Genomic DNA, 16,612 nt, shown 5'->3' on the forward strand with positions numbered 1-16,612 from the left:
ATGTATATATGTGATGTCTGTAACGAGCATACACGTTTAAAAATATTTTTTGAAAGCTCCGTATTTTATCGTGCCGGAAGGGTCACACGCAGCATCGTGGCGCTTTTTTTTTCCAGTCCCTGCGGCAGGTGTTGTGTTCTTGGAGACTCTGTAGGTGGCACTGTTCAGCCATCACCACACTTTCCCTACATGTTCAATGTTAAATTTCACAAAAGTGCATACAGATATTAAAGAATCAGATAGCTTCTAGTTAAGATGACTTTATTATCATTATAATTTGAAATGTAGGTTATTATTTTATAGCTTAAAGAGCTGGCTTTTCACATTTATATTGGGTGGATCCTGGTTCATGCTTGTCTGCTCTGCTTGTCAGAGAATGAATTTGCAATTTTGTCCCTCCCTGTGGTGCAAATGTATTAGAATGTACTATTGTCATAAATCAACCCATGTATGCGCATAAATTAATAACGAACGCAGTGTGGATATGATTCACTACAACAATAATGATTTTCATAAAAAATGATAACTTTTCAGTCGTTCTCTCCTTTTTACCAGGTGCATTAATTATACGATTGAAATGTGTGTCACCATTCATATACATTTCACTGTCCCAGTGTGGGCAGGTGCACCTTAACCCGGTCCAAAAGCATGGCGGGGTCTTGCAGCAAAGCAGCCAGGTTGCTTCTATTCACATACAGAGCCACGCCCACAGCGGACAACACAACAAGGGGCCACTTCAGAGAGCGTTCGGCTTTGGCTTGGTCGCATGGTCGGGTCTGCATGGGCAGAGCCACCCGGTCCCACTGTGTCAGTATGGCCTGACGGGCTCCAGCCCATTTGCCAGGCCCCCGCAGACGGTACTGGTACGGGCTGACGGGGCCGAAGAGCAAGTTTAGGCCAAGCCTCGGGTCGGTCAGCAGCAGCCGGAGGATGTTGGGCCGCACGCCCACCGGTGTCGCTATCTCATCCATGTAGGTCGCGTACTCCACTTGGATGGTGTGTCTCTGACTGCTCACATACCTAAAAGTACAAGAACCCCCCCCCCAGTGCTTATATAGTGGTACCTTGACTCACGAGTTAAATTTTTTCTAGTTGGTTTGTTGCTCATAACTCAATTAATCAAATCAATTTTCCTCATTGAAATGAATTGAACTATTTTTTGTTAAGTATTTTTAAATTGTATAAGCAAACACCACAATAAACCAAAATAATATTATATAAAACTAGTGCCCGACCGATGCCGATTCCGCTATTTGGCAGAGTAAAATTCAGATGAACAATTAATACATTAATTAAAAAAAAAAAAAAGATAATGAATAAAATAACTTGTAAAACTTGGAGTTAATTTTGCTACAACGGCCAGCGGTGCGTGCACAACCTGATTATGCTATCGTTGTTTACAAATTGGAAATGGCTCCAAACGAGGGCATAACAGTTCCTTAATTGCTCCATTTTGTTCCCACAAGTGGTGACATATCAGAAGCTTGCGTGGAACTCAAATTTTGACACTCTTAAGTAGAGGCCAAATGCCACGAATCCAGGAGTTACAGCCCACAGTACAGAACATGTAAGCCCATCTTAAGTGACTCCACATTGTCTTTCTTTCACTTCCTATAGTTGACGTGTCCATATATTTTTGTCTCATCATGGAGTTGGTTACCTGTCAGCCATGGTTTCTTGCTTATATTTGATGTCATCCAGCATGTCAGCCACTGGAGGAAGCTTGACGCAGCCTGGTGATACCACAAAATATGACATCACAAAACAGGTCAAGTTTACTTGTTTTAACAGAGTGACAGAGGCAGGGGGTGCGAGTGAAAGTTTAGTCTGACGCCGACGGACGGCCGTTTGAAATTAGAGGCAGACCGGCCTATAGACGGGTACTAATTCACCAAGCGGAAAAAAAGGCGAATGACGGACGACGGAAGGGTACCCACGCTGCAGGAAGGAGCGTATTGGCATCCGTGGCAAACCGCAAGCGCAAATGTAGTGAACTCTGTGAGAAAATTTAGCAAGACTTTAAATATTTGGGGAAAAAAAATGGCTAAAATTGCCCACCGCACTACAGTTTGCGCAAACGGAGCTTCAGTGGCTGCTGGAACTTTATGCATAGAGTAAACGTAGCACTACACCAAAGTATTTGGACTTGGTTACTTCTCGCCACTACACATCGGTGTCCTACCTTTAAAGACTCTAGTGGCCCACCTGGCCTGCATCTCAGAAATGGGCATAATGGCTCCCAGAGGCTGCACCAGTCCAATTATGGCCAGGGTGTGGTGCTTCAACTCCGGGGGGAACACGTATTTGTACAAAGACGCCTTGTTTTCCGACACGTTGACCACATGCGGGGCCAGGAAGGGGAAGGAAAACCTGTAGCCTGTGGCAAAAACCTGACAACAAAAACAAAACACAAGGTGCATTTGCGCCAAGATGACGAAATGACGTTTTCGATGACCTACCACCAGGTCCACGTCCTCCACCGCGCTGCCGTCGTCAAACTCCACCGTGGAGCCTTCAAATCGGCTAATGTTGGGCTTCACTTGCACCGTCCCCGACAGGATGCGGTTGGGAAGCTCATCGTTCACGGTGGGATGCTGGCTGAACAACCTGACACGTTGAGAACCAATCGCGTTAGGACAACATTCACAGCAATACGGCAAACACCGGCCGAGGGTTACTCAAAATCACTAGGCTTTTTGATAATGCACAAAAAGTATATTATTATAATTTAGAAAGATATATATCTGTGCGGCCCGGTACCAAAGGGCCCGCGGATGGGTGGTTAGGGACCACTGTTCTAAGATCCAGTCCAGAGCCACCTTCAAAGCGATGGCCACTGGACTAAACTGTGTGAAACATAATCATGCAGAAACTCCAAGACCCTCAGTTATCAGGTCAGAGCCAAAATGTAAGCAGAGCTGCAATGACTTCTGCTGGATGCACAGATTAGCATTAGCGAACAGCGTTAGCTTCTGAGAAGTGGAACATTAATGGATGATGGAGGCAAAGCCGCAGAAAATGCTAAGGTCATTCCATTATCTTCATGCTTGGTTTATGCTCAAACATGCAATTTACTTTGACGCCTTATATGGACTTTATATACTGTACCTGTGCTTGGGTTTCAAGTTGTACAGACTGTGATCAAACCGCTGGTTGAGCATGCTCTCTCCCAGGCCGCAGACCATTCCAAAGGGAAGAAGGTTCCGGAGCAGCAAAATGGCCCTGTTGAGGGCCAAGTCCATGGGCATGCCGTTGTTCCAAACTCTGTACAGCACCCAAGCCCCCCTACGGGTGCTCAGGTAAAGCTGAAAGGATGGAACAAGAAGCAGTCATAGAAAACAAAACAAAAAAAAAAAAGTTGATAATCTACTTTAAAACGTTGCAATTTGCAAGGGAACAGCTCAGGATCCAAAGCATACCACATCACCCGTACCAACTCAGCGGTCTAACGATGAATCATCCAACAATCCCAAACATACCACATCATGTGTCTATCACTGACAAGAGCTCATGTTTGAGAGCATACCACATTATATACCTATCTAGTTTCAGCCCATGATCCAACGCACACCACATCATCTACCTGCTTGGTGACCCTGCTGAGCTCCACGGCGATGTCGCCTCCAGAGTTCCCGATGCCGACCACCACCACCTTCTTGTTCCGCCAGTCCTCAGGTGTCTTGTAGTCACGACTATGGAAGTATTTTCCCCGGAACGTGTCCAGGCCTGACTCAAAACAAAACAGCATCCACCGTGAGTCATTAACTCATTCGCTGCGAGACATTTTCAGACCCTCTTTTACCCTAATGTTTGAAAAAAATTGAAAAAATATATATATAAATAAGTTCCTGGGATTTTAATGGCTGGACTGTGAAAAGACAAGTAAATTCGTCAATGGCAGTGAATGAGTTAATGCGGAAAGAATCACTTGGATCCCTCAGTATGCAGACGCTGGAAGTTTAATTGAGGTGAAGGTTTATGAGAAAAGTAGTACTCAGTGAGTGCTTGATCTCAGATTGCAATAGGACACAAAAGTTATTTCCCCTTTGCATTAGAATTGCATTGTACAGTGCGCCCAGAAAGTATGCTCAAGGCTTCACATTCACCACATTTTTTAATGTTATAGATTTAGTCCCGAATTAAAATATTTTCCCCTCAAAATTCTATTAACAACATGAGAAAGGCGTTGTTTATTTTAAAATTTACTGGAAAAAAAAATGTGGAAATAGTGAAACGCCCAGGGGATGTCATTGAATTTTGTGAACTGTGTCCCCGTAAAGCCCTTTGAGACTCTGTTTTGATTTAGTCCTATAAAATAAATAAATATATAAATAAACTTGACATAAACTTGCAAATGAAGGAAGAGCTGTGAATGTTTTCCATATGCGCCACCCCTACTTTAAACCTGGTACCTGGAAAGTCCTGGAGAGGCAGGTTGGGGTGGCAGTGGTGTCCGATGCAGACCATCACAGCGTCAAAGATATGTTTACTCTTTTTGCCCTCCTGGTTCTCCGCCTCCACGTCCCACTGGCCCGAACGGGAAAAGTCAGCCCTCTGCTTCACCTGCAGGACTTTGGTCTGAGGGCATAAATTTTAAAAAAGACAACACGACTGGTACGTAACGTTGTTTTAGCCATATACCGTTTAATCATATTATTGTCCTTTTATCTTTTTATTACTTGTTATGATCCTTTTGTGTTATTGCAACGGAGAAAGTGACTAAGATTGAAGTAACAGTGGGAGTATAGTAAGTATATGCTCGTAGTATAAGTAAGTATAAGTGTACCTATGCCCCGCATTTCATTCCAAGCGACGCAAAAAAAAAAAGGTGAAAAATTACGGAACATGACCACTCGGCACAGTTGTGATTTTTCAATTCAACAACGGCAAGTTGTTTGTCCTCGGCAGAGGTCTCTGTGACTGTCATTACAATGAATTTGTGCTTACATTGAAGCGTATGTGCTTGCGGAGCTTGAAGTGGTCGGTGTACAGGCGGAAGTAGTCCATGATGAGGGTGTTGTGCATGTAGTTGGGGAAATGGGCCGGGATGGGAAAGTCGCTGAAGCACATCATCTCCTTGGAGGTGTTGATGATGACCGAGTGATAGATGCTGGCCCGCTCTGGCTCGGGGTTCTCCTGCAATGACCATACGCTCAAGAATGAACATCATGACAAGAACCAGAGGTGGCAAAAGTACTTACACCTTAAACTTAAGTGGAAATACAGAAATTTGTGTGAAAAAAAAAAAAAAAGACTGGTAAAACGTAAGCGCCGATTTAACTGCTTACTTATCCCTTTATCTTTCGCTTAAAGAGCAATAGAAAATGTATTTCTCTGCATTTATACTTTTACCCTTGGTGAGTCATAGGCATAATCAATGTTTTTTTTTCCCCAGCAAACCCTAAGGTTTTTAAGTAAAAAAAGTATAGACTCTGAAATGTACTTAAGTACAAAGAAAAAATGTTTTTGTTTTTTTAAATATCACTAATATACAATATCCATTTAGCCCGGAAAGCTCAGGCTTTTATGCTATAAAAACTGCATTGCCATAGCTTTGCTAGCATTGTGAACTGATCAAAAATGTTAAATTAGCAATGATAACACTGAACTAATCTCTTTCCAAAAAGTACCAGACCAAAGAGCACACTGTAAAATACGTCTGCTTCTGCACTTTCTCTACTCAGGTTATCTCACTATCTCCTAGCAAAACAACTGTTAGCATGTTTGAATTTGAGCTATTCTGGTTGAAAAAAGTACCTCGCTTCAGTACACAAAGTCAAATCCTTATCATTTTGCCTCAGACCTTTCCAGACTCAGGTTACTTTCTTGCTAAATGCTAGCATAGCTACTGTTACCATCTTAGTAATTCAACTATCCTCTTTCACAATAATACCTGACCACAGGGGATGAAGTAAATCCTTAATAGTCTGCTTCAGCGTTTTTGCTGCTGTACTCAGGTTACTATCTTGCTATATGTTAGCGTACTAATTGCAGCATATAATTTTTTGCGGATCAGACATGAGGGAAAGTGTGGTTTCAGGTGGAATGCCAGATAAATTAGCATCCACTTTTTAAAGTCGTAGTAGTGTCATTTGATTGACAGTTAAGCAAAGAATGGTTTCATGTGCTCACGTCCACTGATCTTAAGAACAGATACAATGGCATGATTTTTCATGAATTTGAATGTTATAAACGTGGCCATTTTAAAATCATTCTATGGTTTGTATTCCTCCATGTACTAGAGCCAGAGCATCTGACATTCATGTCGGAACAGTCCTTGTTATTTTCCACCGGATAGGTCCCTGCGATCTCAATCAATCAAGAGCTGAGCAATGGTTGATTCAATATCTATTAGTATTTATACTCTGATACTTCCCACCGCTGTATTCAACCCACCTTGAACCTCCACAGTCCGCCGATGTCATCACTGCTCTCAAAACAGACCGGCTCCAAACCCTCGTCCAGGCAGCACTTGATGCAGGCCAGGCCCGAGCTACCTCCTCCAATCACGGCCACACGACGAGGCATACTGAAGCATGCAACGCAACAAACGTGTTAAAAACATGTCCCTTATCATACGAGATGTTCAGAGAATTATATCAGCAATGGGAAGTCCTCATCATGAACTTTAATTTGAGTTTTGACTCAATGTGGTTTGATGCAAATTGATTTTTTGTTTTTATAAGTCAAATTTGACGTAGGTGTAAAATTGTTTTTTCGGTTATTACAACATCATGCGTGGACCTTTCGACACAATTAGTATTCTGGAAATCCATAATCACAACCCTAATTTGAGGTACGACTCAAAATGGTTTGTTTGCGAAAAGATTTTTTATCCTATTGTAAAATTTGACATGGAAGCAAAAATATTTGTCATCATTACAATAATGACAAGAAAAAGACTAAATTTGATTTATATTCGGGACGCAGGGCTGAACGTCACAGACGCAAGACATGAACCTATGACAAAACATAGCTAGTCACCATACAATGACTGAAAGGAAACTGGGAACTAAGTACAGGCATACTGACGAGACAACGAGGAACACCTGGACAAGACACAAAGGTAGGAGGGAGATGATTGGTTAACACTAGGGAGTGGAAGGAACACAGGTGGACACAATAATCATAATGAGACACAGAAACACTGAGAACAAACAGAAAAGAAAGAAAACCCAACAAACACAGACCCAACATGACATTCTGCTCCTGTTTTTTCCCATAATTGCACATTTTGGATGAAAAAAAAAAAGTTGAAATGAATAGACATTTTTACAAATTTTCACGTCACCCCAATCCACCTCAATCCCACTTTTTTACGTATTATACATTTTGCCAAACAAAAATTCTTAATTTATGCAAAAATCTAAATTTTAATCGGATATTAGATATTGAAATTTTTGACAGTGAAGCTGTTTTAAAAAACACTAAGATAGCACACATATAGTTTATGGTATTTTCGGGCCATCCAAGTTTGACTTTGAATTTAAAATGAATTTAAGATTTTTGCCCTTTTTTATGTACAAAATTCACAAATTTCAAATTTGATGGTCAAAAATTCTGTGTTTGAAATTCAAACTCAGATGGCACAGATATTCTTACTAAGGGAGTAACTATGTACAAATATTTCTTTACTAGCCGATACTTGAGTCTATTTTTCATATGTATTTTACTTGAGTATTTTTCTGACGACATTTCATTTTTCCTCCCTGCATTTGAAAAGATTTATCTGTACTATGTACTCCTTACTATGTCAAAATAGGCTTGTGACTTAATCCAACCCCTGCAGACAACATGACTTAAAAAGACGTAAAGAAAACATCAAAGTGACAAAGCAAAAAATGTGCACTGTGCAGAGTATGGTGTGCAGTTTCCTTTGGCTATCGTTTTTTGGCGTTACTTTTGCACATTTCAGGCTGTACTTTTAGGTTTTTTTTAACTTGACTTCAGTAAATGAGTTGATGATTAATTCTTTCCTTTTTACTTTGACCTTTTCAAGTATCTTTGCTTCTAGTGTGAGCAGGGGCGGAGCGTAGGCATCAGCACAGTAGCATTCTTGATGGGCCACTATGAAATTAAAACAAAACAGACGTATTTTGCACCACTCGCACCCACCCCGCCTCCCCATTGACGGTGAATAGTTATACTTGTAAGAACCAGTTCGTGTGAGAAAAATTTACGATTACATGAACACATCCTACAAAACGGGGACCTATCATGGTCCCTGTGAGCTTGTGGGCCCTGTGGCGACCGCCCCCTTGTCCCCGCTCTGGCTCCGCTACTGAGTGTGAGCACTTTTTGTTTTGCCACTTCTGCTGCAACAAATACGCCCTTTAAAACGATTTGCTTTATAGAGTGTCCCTACGACAAAGAAGCTTTCAAAGTGCAAAACACACGCACGGACCGCACGCAAGCGTCTATATGAGTTAATCAGTAGCACGCAGCACTCAGTCTGAATCAGTCAGACTTTCAGAAACAACACCCTACAAAAACTTGACTATGTCAAAACTAGAATTTCCAACAGTCGAGACTGCAAGTGAACGCAGCAAGCTCGAGTCAACACGGCTTCTTTTGTTTTGTGGCTTCAAAAAGACAGAAGATGGCGTGAGAACAAAAACAGTCGACGTTATCTTACCCGTTTTGCACTCAAAACAAGATGATAGAAGTGACTTGTGGTTTTGTGTTGTTGTCTGCTCGCACTCGCATCAGTGCTTGCATGTGGGCGGAGTGTTGGAGTCACCCGCGACCGACTTTGACCCCTGAACTCATCATGGCAGCGTGATCTGCTGGAAAAACAAACAAAAGTCTCGCCCAGTACACTTACAGGTACACTTACATAAGGGCTCTTGCAAAAAATATATATATAAATTAAAATATTTATTGAAAGGCTTTATTTTTGTGAATCCAAGATACGTTTTATCCCAATATTATGACTTTATTCTTGTAAAATTCTTTTCTGCCCCACAGAAGTACATCTTCATTCTTACACTGTTTATCTTGGAATATTACGACAATTTTTGTCAAATTAATGTTTTTTACACTCATATTCAGACTTTATTCTTGTAAAATTAAGATTAGTTTTCATCATATGTTTTTTGTAATTAATTCTTTTTTCAATCATACAAAAAATCCATATTATGACAACGTACTATTTACTTTTTTCCCTTCATAATATTTTTGTCCTTGTAAAGCCCCCATTATATAACTTATGTTTTGTTTTTTATTATCATAACTATATTCTTGTTAAACTACGTAAACTAAGTATGTTTAGGCCATTTCAAGTGTGGTTTTGCAAAATGTAATCATGCTTGGATGCTGGATGGAAGTTATTTATAAAATAAGGCTTCCGTCTGGCCACCCATTCCTTACAGCCCAGACGTGAAGAAGACATGAGATTGTTTTTGATGTACTAAACAGCCAATACTTGGCAGAAATCGCTGCTACTCATTCAATGTTGCTGTCTTTTCATCTATTTTGGAGGAAGGTCTCATTCTTGGTAAAATGTCAGGAAAAAAACTACTAAAACAACTGCAATTTGGGGCTAATCAAAGGGACCTTAAAATGTGGGAAAGGTGTGCTGACTCCCACTTAACATGAGTTTGAATGTGATTATTTGTGAACACAGCCACATCCCCAGTTGCAAGAAGGTGTGCACACTTGTGCTATCACATTATCTCAATTATTGTTTAATTCCCCTCTTGAAAAGAAACACTGAATTGCGTGAGTTATAAATCACATTAATGGCAGAAAAACAATTGGAAATGATTTATCTTGTCTTTTATTTCACCAAAAACTGGCATTTGAAAAGGGATGTGTAGACTTTTTTACATCGATTGTATATTTTTAATTTCACGTAATACAAATATTTGTGTGTTCTGTCAGTGTTTTGCGGCTAAAATGAAAAGAAAACATGTAACGTGGACAAAAAAAAGAGTTCTTACAAGAAGAGGTTGTTGCCTCTATAAAAACATAAAAAAAGATTCATTTGATCCTACTTTACCATAAAAACATCTGGCATTGATCTAAGAGAAAAAACAGGATAGATAAAGATGAAAATTCTTGTAGAAACAAAAAGTCAGGATGGCGGCACCTGACAAAAGCCCAATGAGACCATACGACATTGTTGGCGGTGGTCCCTGTTCCGCTCGCCGACTCCGGAAAGGCTGGTGCACACGCTCCCACTGGGTGAGAATGGCTTGGCGGGCTCCGTCCCACCTGCCCGGCCCAAACAGGCGGTACTGATATGGGGTGCATGGGCCCAGCAGGACCCGCCACGCCAGCTTTGGGTCGCTGAGGAAGAGCCGCAAGATGTTGGGTCGAACGCCCGCCTCCACGGCCAGGGAGTCCAAATACGGGAGGACATCCACCTGCGTGGGGTTCTTTTCGCCGTTGGTGAAACTGAAGTCGAAGGAAAACTTAAGCAATAAGAGTTCTGGAATCTTTATTCTTCATGTACATCTTCCTAAAATTGGTTGGTCAAATTCGTCATTATAAAGTATTGGTAAAAAACAAACATTTCACAGTTTTAATACATTTGATGAACTCATTGGTTAATTTACTGTGAATAAATAAAAACACTAAAATAAACAATTAGTTTATTTATAGCCAATAAAATAAAAATAGTATAACATTTTACATTCTTCTAGTAATCTTAATCTACGTAATTTGTCAATTTACTGTAAATTGTACAAATTGCACAGTATACAGTTAACATTTTTAAATCGATTTGATTAAAGAACTGGTTAATCACTGGTAAATAACACAATTAAAAAAACAATGTAACATTTAACATTTTTTACATATTTTATTAATTACAAATATTAAATTATTAAAGTAATTGGTTGCATACATTTTCCATCCATCCATCCATTATCGGTACCGCTTCTCCTCACAAGGGTCGCGGGGCGTGCTGGAGCCTATCCCAGCTGTCTTTGGGCAGTAGGCAGGGGACACCCTGAACTGGTTGCCAGCCAATCGCAGGGCACACAGAGACAAACATCCGCACTCACAATCACACCTAGGGGCAATTTAGAGTATCCAATCAACTTACCATGCATGTTTTTGGAATGTGGGAGGAAACCGGAGTGCCCGGAGAAAACCCACGCAGGCACGGGGAGAACATGCAAACTCCACACAGGGAGGCCGGAGCCGGGATCGAACCCGCGACCTCTGAACTGTGAGGCGGACGTGCTAACCAGTCGACCACCGTGCCGCCTGCATACATTTTAAATTTGTGAATTATTTTCCTTATTAAAGAATGTGGTTGCTATAATTTCATGAAAATATTAGAATTAAAAAATACTGTATTAAACAATAATTCATTTATTGTAAATAAAAAACAAAATAAAAAGACTTGTATTATAACAATTTAATTTTTACATACCGGTAATTGTGTAATTTATTGTTCATAAAATAAAAGTAATAAACCTACATTTAACATTTTAAAAAAGGAAAAATGATTTTACTTAAAAATTGGTTATTTAATTTATTGTAAATAATGAAAAATATTGAACTTTTACACATTAACATTTTTTAGACGGATTTGATTACATGAAAAAATACAAACATTGGATGCATACCTTTAACATTTTTAAAATACATTTTAAAGAATTGGTTAATTTGCTGTAAATAATAAAATAAAAAAGCAAATATATAAACAATGGTGCCATACTCTTTGTGCCTGGTTGCCATTTCTTTCTCAATGTCCTCCATCATGGCCTCCTGTGAGGGGAGACTTATCAAACCTGCAACAGGTCAAATAAGGGGAAACATTGGATGGATGACCAACTAACTAGATAGCGTTTTTTTTCACACTACTTCTGCAGGTAAAACTTGACTTTATATACCGTGAATGGGTTGCGCTATTGAATAAGTGTGAATGTGTGCACGCCGGAGTTTTCATACAAAATGCTGTTTAACAGTGTGGTTATAGTAAATTAGGATCACATGTATGCAGTTGTGGGTACTGTCAAACGTCATTGACTTGTGGCCCCTCCGTCAGCGAGCATGGCGGCACGGGTTGTTGTTTTGGCAATGTCGCTATTTAAAATGATATTAAAACTTCAGTCAAGTAGTAGTAAAGTAAAACTCGGGCTCGGTCTTCCAGTCGATGGGAGCTATGGCTCCATCATTTGGACTATTTGCGGCTCCTGCACCATATGCGGTGCATGCGCGGAAGGTTGCTAAGTATGGCAGCTAAATTAGGATAAAATATGTAGGTAAACGGTAACAGGGAAACATTGACTGTCAAACATCAATTGAAATTACACGTATACATATGATAAACTTTGTAATAATTGGATATTTACACTTGAAGAGACATTTTTTCGGCACAGGTACAGGAATTTTGGTCAAATATTTTGGTCAAATCCGCAATCAGAGTGCAAGTGTGGGTATTGGGATTGGGCAATAGATGTAGTGTACCTTTAAAAACACGCGTGGCCCAGCGAGCCTGCAGCTCTGCCTGAAGGTTGACGGCACCAAAGCCGTCGATCAAGCCAACCACGGCTAGCGTGGGTGGGACCAAGCCGAGCGCAAAAACGTGTCGGTAGAGGTGGTGTAGGGGGCCTGGGGCGCATTTGCTCTGCAGGTCGGGGGGCAGGAAAGGGAAGCTGTAGTCATAGCCTGTAGCGAACACCACCACGTCCACCTGCCACATAAATGAGAGGTTCATAACCAAACAAAAATATGATGGCGTATTAATATGGGCGTCATGGTGAGTTTGCCTCAATTTAATCCAAAATGAAATCTGGGCCTATTCAACTGAATGCAAAGTTTATATATTGTACTTGCAGGAAGCCTAACTTATTCTGTTGTATGAATAGCAATAGGTGAAAATGTAGCTTTATTGTACCGTTGCTGGTATGGATACAGTATATGAAGGAACATATTTGTAATTAAATAAAAATGGTTGGGAATCACTTCAGTACACTAACGTAGTGGCTAGGAAGTGATTTCAAACACGGCCACAAACACTCACCTTGTGTACCACGGTACCATCATCAAAGATGGCGTCAGAAGCATTGAAGCATTTGAGGTTGGGTTTGACCTGGACGCGCCCTGAGATGATGCGAGCCGGCAGGTCGTCATTCACCACAGGAACCTGAGAAAAAAAACTGACACCACCGCCGGTAAAAATGTATATGGTCAATTTGTATGTTATTTTGTACCGTGTGTGGGAAATAAACAATGTTCAAAATGGCTGCCTTACTTATGTTTTGGTCTGATTCCATATAGTTGATGATCAAAGGACTGATTGAGCTGCTTCTCCGTCATCTGGTTGACCCACGAAGGAAACAGCTTCCTCTTCAGCGCGTCCATCCGAGAGTTCTCAAAGAGGTCCATTGGGAGGCCGCCGGGACCCACGCGGCCGACCACCCACGCTCCACTCCTGGTGCTGAGGTACACCTGCACGGTTGACAAAAATGGGAGAGGTGAAATATACTGTACCTTCTACAATAACATCCGGGGAGGGCGTTATACCTTCTCGGCAACTCGACTGATATCCACGGCGATGTCGCCTCCCGAGTTCCCCATGCCGACCACCAGCACCCGTTTCCCATGCAGACCCTCGGGGCCGCGGTATTCCCAACTGTGGAAATACTTGCCTTCAAAGTCCTCTATACCTGAAACAAAACAAAACACGACAGGCTGGATGGATGGATTCTTTATCTTTATTCAATCATTTGCTGATGAATTATTTTGATACACGTGTATATCTTTCTCATTTGAAATGAATATAAGTGCCATTCTTTCCAGATCCACATTATTATTTTGGCATACACAAAGGAGCCGTTGTTCGACATCCATAGATACTTTTCACTAATCTAAACTGACTAGAAACTCAACATGTGAAACGTTTTTACTAAAATCTTCAAATAAACAATCCTGTAAGAATGCTGTAATGGATGGGATCAGGGTGCATCTGGTGCTTGTACCTGGGAAGTCATTGAGGGGCAGGTGTGGTGTGGTGTAGTGTCCCGTGCAGACCATCACGGCGTCGAAAATGTGACACTCCCGCTGGCCGTCGCACCGCTTGGTCTCCACCTCCCAACGACCGGTGGCTGCAAAATCTGGAGTTTGCCTCACATCCACCACAGCGGTCTGAATGGACACCATGGCGACAGGCCCCATATGTATTAACGTGTTAGTAAACAATTCAACTTGCCATGGGAAGTTCAAATGGGAGAGTCTGGAAAGTTGAGCAATTTAAATGGAAATAAACTGGGCAATTATAGAAAATTACTGGATATTTTAGTTTTATATATGGCATATCATCCATTTTCGATACCGCTTATCCAAAGTAGGTTCAGAGATGAGCAGGAGCCTATCCCAGCTGACTTAGTTTGTACTTGTCACCAGTCAATTAAATTACGAAAAATACAAGTTTGTGGCCGCCCACCTTGAAGCGGACGTGCTGCAGCAAGCCGAAGGACTGGGCGTATAGGCGCAGGTAGAGCAGCACTTCGGAGTGGTGCATGTTATTGGGGAAGTGGGCCGGCGGCGGGAAGTCGCTGAAGGTCATCATCTCCTTGGAGCTGTTGATGACCACCGACTGGTAGATATTGGCTCGCCCTGGCTCTGGTTCCTCCTGCAAAAATCCCAGTAAAACTGTATGGATACTAAGAAAAATGTTTCAAATGCCATGTAGGAGGGGGGGGGGGGGGGGAGTAAAATAAACATGATGGTTGGGGATTATAAACTTTAAAAAAACATTACAAATTTGACACAGTCTCAGTAAAATCAACATGTAACATTTTTTTAATCACGTAATTTTTCACTTTATTACAGATTAGCTAATAAACGAACGTTAACGAACAACATATCTAACTAGTAACTATGTAGTTAACATAGTGATCAAAACACAGTTCTTCTAGCTAGCAGGTAGGATGTAATGTTTTATCATGTAATTTTTCTCTTTTCATCAAGTGATAACCAAAAAAACACTAACTAGAAATCTAACTACTAGTCTTCTAACAATAAAATATTAACTGAGAGATTCATCAAAAGATAGTGAAGTCTTGATAGCTAGATGTGAAGTGTTTTAAAACTGATAAAAAAAACAATGCTTCAAGATAGTCAGCTAGCTAACTGATACAGCCTACAGTGGACCCCGCGGATTTGTAAAATATTTTTCAACATATTTTTTTGGTTTGGTTTTTTAATTCATTTTCCCACTGTTGTTTTTGTGTGGAGAACGCCTATTGAATGTTTATCAGCGTTGTTTGAAGAATTTGTGGGGTTTAAATATATATCCTCCTTTAGCTAATTAAATATATATCCTCCTTTAGCTAATGTAATGTGTTTTATACAAAATTTCTCAGTTAACGTTGACAAATAACTAACATACAGTAACACCTATTTTCCCATGTGCTGGGACTCTACTAAGCTAAGAGATATAAAATAAGTGTCCAGCAAAACACATTGATCAAAAAAATATAGAACCGTAACAAGCCAGCTCACGTTAAATATCATGTCATTTCTCATTTTACTTTGTATTTGAAAAAAACAACAACACTGTTTGGTTATATAGAATTGGACAGAATCAAAGTTCTCAGTTTGATTTGATCAATTTCATTATAAACCTAATCAATTTTGGCTTTTATCATATGCCCAAACTCACATTTTTTTGGACCTTACTAACAGAAATCTTTACAATCTTAGTTTTTATCTTTAAATATTTACTCTTGCTTTATTTCTTTATCTCTAGCAAATTGTATTTGTAGCCTAGTCGTCGAATGCTCATTTTCTGCTCGAACATTAGAATTTTCCCATTTGATAGAACACGACATCATGAACCCAAATCCAATAACCTTATGACTAACAACTGAGGATGAATGACGTTCATGAAGAAAAGCAAGCTGGTTGTATTTTAACATTTTACTTCATTCGGATTTTTTTTTCCCAGGCGGTGTTGCAGAAACTAGAAAACATGAGCTTGTAAACTGCCTTCACCTTGAATCTCCACAGACCACCGATGTCAGGGCCGCTCTCGAAGCAGGTGGGCTCCAGACCTTCATCTAAGCAGGACTTGACGCTGGTTAGACCCGAGGGCCCCGCGCCGATTACGGCCACAGTCCGAGTCATGCTGCCAGCTGATTGAGACTGGAGAGCAGCGACCACACACACCTGACTGACAGACCGAGTGACTGATTGATAGGCTGTTTTTGTTTCCTGTTTTTACGTGCCTATCTTGCGCAATTTCAAGGCACATTGGTTCTCCCATCCAGAGTGACACATCCAATGCGCGCAAGAGGCTGCTGTCCACAGCAGCATTTTAAGAGGTGCGACTCAATTGCAGAGCTGGGCAGTCCGGGGGGCGGAACTGTCCGTCCCTCCGACCTGGACGGACGCCACGGACGTCACATCACACAAAGTGTCCCAAGTAAGTACGAGCAGTTGGGTAACTACTAGTAGCGCGTTTGAAGCGTGTCTACAGCGGGTCTGAATAGTAAATTAGCCCGCTAATGAACTTTAAATTAACCTCTGCCGTTAGCATCTCTCCCGCTGCGCGTCATGCCGGAAGCTTTTTTTTGGTGGGTGGAGCGGACTTAAGGACGCAACCGGGTCGGGGGCGATCATTTTTATGAATGTAAGGTTCAGAAATTTGTAA

The 16,612-nt window shown here is 41.0% G+C and overlaps 2 protein-coding genes across 2 annotated transcripts; both read right to left on the minus strand.

Annotated features, from left to right (window-relative positions):
* Positions 1 to 244: 244 nt before the first annotated feature.
* Positions 245 to 8,796, minus strand: LOC147138962 (flavin-containing monooxygenase 5-like). Its single transcript, XM_086048100.1, has 10 exons — positions 8,636 to 8,796; positions 6,397 to 6,529; positions 4,948 to 5,136; positions 4,413 to 4,578; positions 3,584 to 3,726; positions 3,109 to 3,305; positions 2,460 to 2,607; positions 2,183 to 2,390; positions 1,661 to 1,733; positions 245 to 1,020 (listed from the first exon to the last, which is right to left on the minus strand). Exons 2-10 carry the CDS (start codon positions 6,526 to 6,528, stop codon positions 603 to 605), a joined length of 1,674 nt encoding a protein of 557 aa, XP_085904226.1. The 5' UTR covers position 6,529; positions 8,636 to 8,796; the 3' UTR covers positions 245 to 602.
* A 966-nt stretch (positions 8,797 to 9,762) lies between these two features.
* On the minus strand, positions 9,763 to 16,523 carry LOC147138963 (flavin-containing monooxygenase 5-like). The gene is made up of 9 exons (XM_086046733.1): positions 15,955 to 16,523; positions 14,402 to 14,590; positions 13,938 to 14,103; positions 13,483 to 13,625; positions 13,211 to 13,407; positions 12,980 to 13,115; positions 12,424 to 12,649; positions 11,672 to 11,744; positions 9,763 to 10,398 (listed from the first exon to the last, which is right to left on the minus strand). The coding sequence occupies exons 1-9, from the start codon at positions 16,084 to 16,086 to the stop codon at positions 10,023 to 10,025; spliced, it is 1,638 nt and encodes a 545-aa protein (XP_085902859.1). The 5' UTR covers positions 16,087 to 16,523; the 3' UTR covers positions 9,763 to 10,022.
* Between the last annotated feature and the right edge of the window lie 89 nt (positions 16,524 to 16,612).

This window comes from Filicampus tigris, chromosome 12, assembly GCF_054856515.1.
Source record: "Filicampus tigris isolate MCC_2025a chromosome 12, RoL_Ftig_1.0, whole genome shotgun sequence".
Lineage (NCBI taxonomy): Eukaryota > Metazoa > Chordata > Actinopteri > Syngnathiformes > Syngnathidae > Filicampus > Filicampus tigris.